At 41.2% G+C, this 4975-nt stretch overlaps 1 protein-coding gene across 1 annotated transcript; it reads right to left on the reverse strand.

Moving 5' to 3' along the window:
- Positions 1–453: 453 nt before the first annotated feature.
- Positions 454–4246, reverse strand: LOC104450893 (putative wall-associated receptor kinase-like 16). The gene is made up of 3 exons (XM_010065608.3): positions 3346–4246; positions 3070–3246; positions 454–1707 (listed from the first exon to the last, which is right to left on the reverse strand). Exons 1-3 carry the CDS (start codon positions 4226–4228, stop codon positions 506–508), a joined length of 2262 nt encoding a protein of 753 aa, XP_010063910.2. The 5' UTR covers positions 4229–4246; the 3' UTR covers positions 454–505.
- Positions 4247–4975: the final 729 nt, after the last annotated feature.

The raw sequence follows: 4975 nt of genomic DNA on the forward strand, positions 1-4975 counted from the left end.
GGAATTTGTTTGCTTTCCTGCAATGCTTCATTCGGCTTGGGCACTATTTTGCTTTTTGCATGTGACAGATCCCAGCTCCTAAACTGGATAAGTCAGCTATTGAGTCAATCCAAACAAAATCCTTCTAATGGAAGGGAATTCAGGCAGAGACTTACAGCAGGGTGATATATTTCTGACAATGGATTAATTGATCACTAGCCTAATACGACAGTAACGCATGGACAGTGTACGAAAAGTCATCGCTTAAGTATGCCGTCACATTAGTGTCTGTCAGTATCTGAAAACATAACAGATCTCCTGAATTAGTACATTAAACATGAGAGATACCCTCAACTAAAACCCGTGTATATTATTATCTCCCCATGTTCTGTTTATTCAGCAGAAAGGAAAAGAGAGTTCCACAAACACTTGAAAAAAAAGTACCTTTTTCTATTGGCTTATAATGACACCGACTAATGAATAATGAAGATTAGGAATGTCAAGGGTATAATGTTGTACAATCTTCTCATCTGCCACTATTAACTGGTGGCATGACATGGTTTTTCATACTATCAGTGTACCCAGTGTTTGTGGTCTTACTACTATCTGCATAAACAATGGAGTCAGTCATCTCTCCGAGCAAATGAACTGTCTCTTCTGAATTCAAATCGATATTAACCCATGGATGGTTAGCCATTGCCCTTATTCCATCCAATTCACTTGCCACTTCCTTCATGGTTGGCCTCTCTTCACCTTTTAATTTCAAGCACCTCTTTGCAAGATCGGCAACCCTCTTCACTTGCTCATTGCCTTCGTGTGCAATGAGTTCCTCAACAATCTGAAACAGCCGATCTTCTTTCAACGCCGAAAGAAAGTACATGGCCAAGCTCCTCTCTTCTTCAGGTCGATCGAAAGAGAGTGCCTTCTTCCCTGTCAACAACTCGACTATCACAACGCCAAAGCTATAAACATCGCTTTTTTCCGTCAATTGACTAGTGTGCAGGTATTCAGGGTCCAAGTATCCCAATGTTCCTTGGACCATTGTAGACAATTCAGCTTGATCAAGCGGGACTAATCGTGAAGCTCCGAAGTCAGAGACTTTTGCAATGTAATTAGCATCCAAGAGGATATTTGTCGACTTGACATCTCGATGGATTATAGGAATGGAAGCTGCAGAGTGCAAATATGATAGGACTCCTGCACTTTCCGAGGCAATTCTCAACCGGGCCTCCCAGGACATCTTGGAGGACTTGTTCGGGTTGTGGATATGTTCGAAGAGAGTCCCATTGTTCACAAACTCGTACACTAACAGAGGCACTTCTGTTTCCAAACAACACCCCAATAGTTTGACCACATTTCGATGATTGATCTGGGAAAGCACTATGACCTCATTAATGAATTGCTCGATTTGGTTCTTGTCCACCAGCTTGGACTTCTTAATTGCAACTATAGTGCTATTAGGCAAGATCCCTTTGTAAACGGTGCCATATCCTCCTCGGCCGACTATTCTGCTGTCATCATAATGGTTGGTGGCCACCTCTAGCTCCTCAGCATTGAAGATTTTTGCGGCATTTGTGGTTCTATCGTGTTCGTGTAATTGTTGCTGCAAAAGCAAGCCACCATTTTGCTTGAAGTATTGTTCTTTGAGCCTAATGAGTTTCCTTTTCTTAAGTCCTAAATACAGAAAGCCTGCGCTGAATAACAACACTATTATGCCCACACCAAGACCTGCGTGAAACACAAATTTTGTTAGAATACTTGATATCAATGTACAAGGAAAGAACTCCTAAACATCAGCCACAAGAGTCTGTAAAGTTTCTGCAGACACTTAACCATAACCTTCGTTGTCAAGAAACTAGGCAATTTTGAGACAATTTGACCCTAATTTAGCAAAATGAATATGGATAAAAAATTTTGAACGTATGGTTTAATTTAAATCATGAAGCCAATATGCTTAAAAAGGAGAACTCAATAAATTCTCGTCGAGCAAATTTGTATCAGAGTGACTACTTACAACAATGTTCAGAATTTTAACCTTCTATTCCCTTCTCATTCTTAAAGAAAATCTATCCACTAATAGAAACCACTTATCTTCACCACAAAAATTCAATAGCGTATCATTTGCGAAATCTTGAGTGATCTACACTAATGCCCAAAGCGAAAGCTGCAATGGTGATTATATTGAGTGTCGGTGCAGTTTTCCGAGTCATCGACAGTCTTTTGCCTCAATAAAAGCTGTTTGAAGGGTCTCGTTCTGAACAAATGGATGTTGCATGATTGAGTCGAAACAATTCAATTAGAGGTGCTAGTTTCACCAAGTCCAGCTATAGATATCGCTTTCAATGACATGAAAAATGGCAAGAAATAGCATCTTTGAATAACATTTTGCAACTACTTCTATTTTAAAAGACGAAACAGCAAGCTTGACTTTAGGACTCAGAAAACAAATATTCCTAGAATGGGCTCAAATCATTGACACGTTCCAAGCCTACTGGTGGGTCGACAACAGTAGCGCAACATTTTTCCATTTTTTTTTTAATTCAAGTTATAAGTGAAAGAGACTGACCAAATCATTGACACGTTCCAAGCCGTCCATGGTTCTAGATTTTAAAGATATAAAAACACCAATTTTGCTACATATGTACTGTTTAATTTCATCTTGACAAATTCAATGATGCCTACTGGTGGGTCGACGCGAGAATAGTTTTCAATAACAAGTAAGGAACATCACGTAACTATGGCAAAGTCATAAGATAACAATCATAATGTGAATACAATTCATGGAAAATGTTTTCACGTTGACCCAATATCATCGAGTCTTCCATGGCCAAAGATGCTCTAAACATTGTCAAGAGTGAAATCCAGCCTTTAAATTTTAAGATAGCTACTTGGAATTAGTAATCCAATTGATGCTTAATCTCTTCGCATAGAAATTTCAGTCGAAAGGATAGAGATAGTTTTGTTGTAAACTTACTCCAAGAAAGCAAAATACACAGGAAAATCAGGCTAAATATATGAATAGTATTTTCTCATAAAACACATTAAATTGAAATCATCACCAAAAAAAGCTAAATAGTCGAATGAGCTTACCAACCAAAATGATCACCAAATGTGATGATTTAGGATTAGCAATGCATCCTAATCCATCTCCACCCTTCTTGCCATCACCACGGTAACCCTTTGGGCATGAGCATGTATAACTTCCCTCAGTGTTTTGGCAAATTTCGTCGCACGGGTTCTTCTCTGGATCAGCACATTCATTAATATCTGCAAAAATCAAAGGCACATTAAATGTAAACTCCAAGAGAAAAAGAAAGAACAATAGCATCAAAATATCATCATCAAGCGCTCAGAATATGTACCAACCTACACAACCAAGGTACGGATTCCCCTCATACCCAGAAGAACAATTGCATCGATAACCGGGCACGTTGACAGAATCAAAGCACTCGCTGTGCGCCTTACAACCGAAGCTCGCCGGGTCCTTCATTGCCTCGTTGCAAGTCTCCTTCCAAACGGCCCAGTCGAGCACCGAGGGGACCACCGTCCTGTTCTTCATGCCATTAAGATCCTCCCTACTGAAATTGAAGGACTTGTCTTCGACTATGAATGCATAACTGCAAGGATTGAAGCTCCACACATTGCTGTGGTTGTTCATGCTGCTCACACTGGCATTGTAGTTGAGGAGCATCTTGGGTATCGGTGTCTGGCAACACCCAATCCCATCGCACGCCCCGTCGGTCACGTCGTCGATCCTGGCACACACCGAGAGGCAGCCGCTGGAGAAGCCCTGGCCATTGGATCCTGCGATCACGGCGACCGTGTCGCAGCCAATGGCTGTGAACTTGTTCTTGGTGTTAGAGAAAGGGAAAGCAGAGAGGACGGAGTAGGCAAAAGTGCGCGGCTGTTGCCGTACACCAGAATCTTTGTAGCAGTCCTTGCCGATGTAGGTGTTGATCCGGAGCTCACCGTCGAGCGAAATGTCGAGGACTTCGGTGTTGGAATCCCACAAGTAGGGTTTGGGGGTGGAGGTGGTGTTGTCGGGGACCCTGCAGCCGATCACGAAGTAATTGTTCAAGGAGCAACCTTCCCCGATGCCGAAGGGATAAGGGACGGAGACGTTTCCGCATGTTTCTTGGCAGTTGGAAGATACGGTTTGAGACGACGACCGCGATGCCAACGTTAGTAATAACTGTCCGACCATTAACATCATCCTCACTGTCTCCGAAGGATTCCACTTTGAAGCCATGGCTCTCTCTCTCTCTCTCTCTCTCTCTCTCTCTCTGCGTGTAAATTTGGTGGGTCATGGAAATGGATTGTGCGTGTTCTTATAACGAAGGAACGCGTTTACTCATTGACAAAGCACACAGCAGTGAAGTTTCTCGTATTCCTGTTTGAGGGAGGTTTTTTTTTTTTTTTTTTTTTGGTCAGAGTTTGAGGGAGGATTGACTTGGTAGAAAAAAAATGATTAGAAGTTCCCATTCGGCCTTGTGTTACTCGCTTCTTCCCGTTTAATTAAGTCTTGTACGTTACACGAATTCCTTTACATTTGCAGTGTAATCGCTAGCACATTGTATAACATCAGGTGATGTTCAGTTATTTCGATAAATTGCACCTTGCATCGAAGATGTGAGGGCAAACATGAAAAAGAGAAGAGATCCTCTCCCCAAAAAAAAAGGAAAAGATAGAAGATGCTGCACAAAATGAGGATATACCTAATTTCTCGCAACTTAAGCAGGCCTAACCTCGAAAACATTGCAATATCGTTTTGCTCCTTTCACCCAATGTCATTTTACTTCTCAAAATTTGTGCACTTTCCTCATCTAGTTTAAAATGTAAATCTGTTAACATCGACTTCTAACAATAGCAAATAGGAGAAGTTTTGACTGTAATGTGGAGATTTTTTTTTGAATTTATTTTTTGGGCTCTGTTGGCTTGGCAATCGAAAGCGGTCTTGAATTTATTTGTTTACACTATGGTGAAGTTCGGATAAAGC

This window comes from Eucalyptus grandis, chromosome 9, assembly GCF_016545825.1.
Source record: "Eucalyptus grandis isolate ANBG69807.140 chromosome 9, ASM1654582v1, whole genome shotgun sequence".
NCBI classification, from domain to species: domain Eukaryota; kingdom Viridiplantae; phylum Streptophyta; class Magnoliopsida; order Myrtales; family Myrtaceae; genus Eucalyptus; species Eucalyptus grandis.

What these genes read in the sequence shown, in the direction of transcription:
- LOC104450893 (XM_010065608.3), bottom strand. Translation starts at nt 4,228, where the DNA reads ATGGCTTCAAAGTGGAATCCTTCGGAGACAGTGAGGATGATGTTAATG. An exon ending in TCCGTACCTTGGTTGTGTAG is followed by an intron (nt 3,247 to 3,345) that starts GTTGGTACATAT and finishes TGATTTTTGCAG; the next exon opens with ATATTAATGAATGTGCTGAT. An exon ending in TTTGGTGATCATTTTGGTTG is followed by an intron (nt 1,708 to 3,069) that starts GTAAGCTCATTC and finishes TGTTTCACGCAG; the next exon opens with GTCTTGGTGTGGGCATAATA.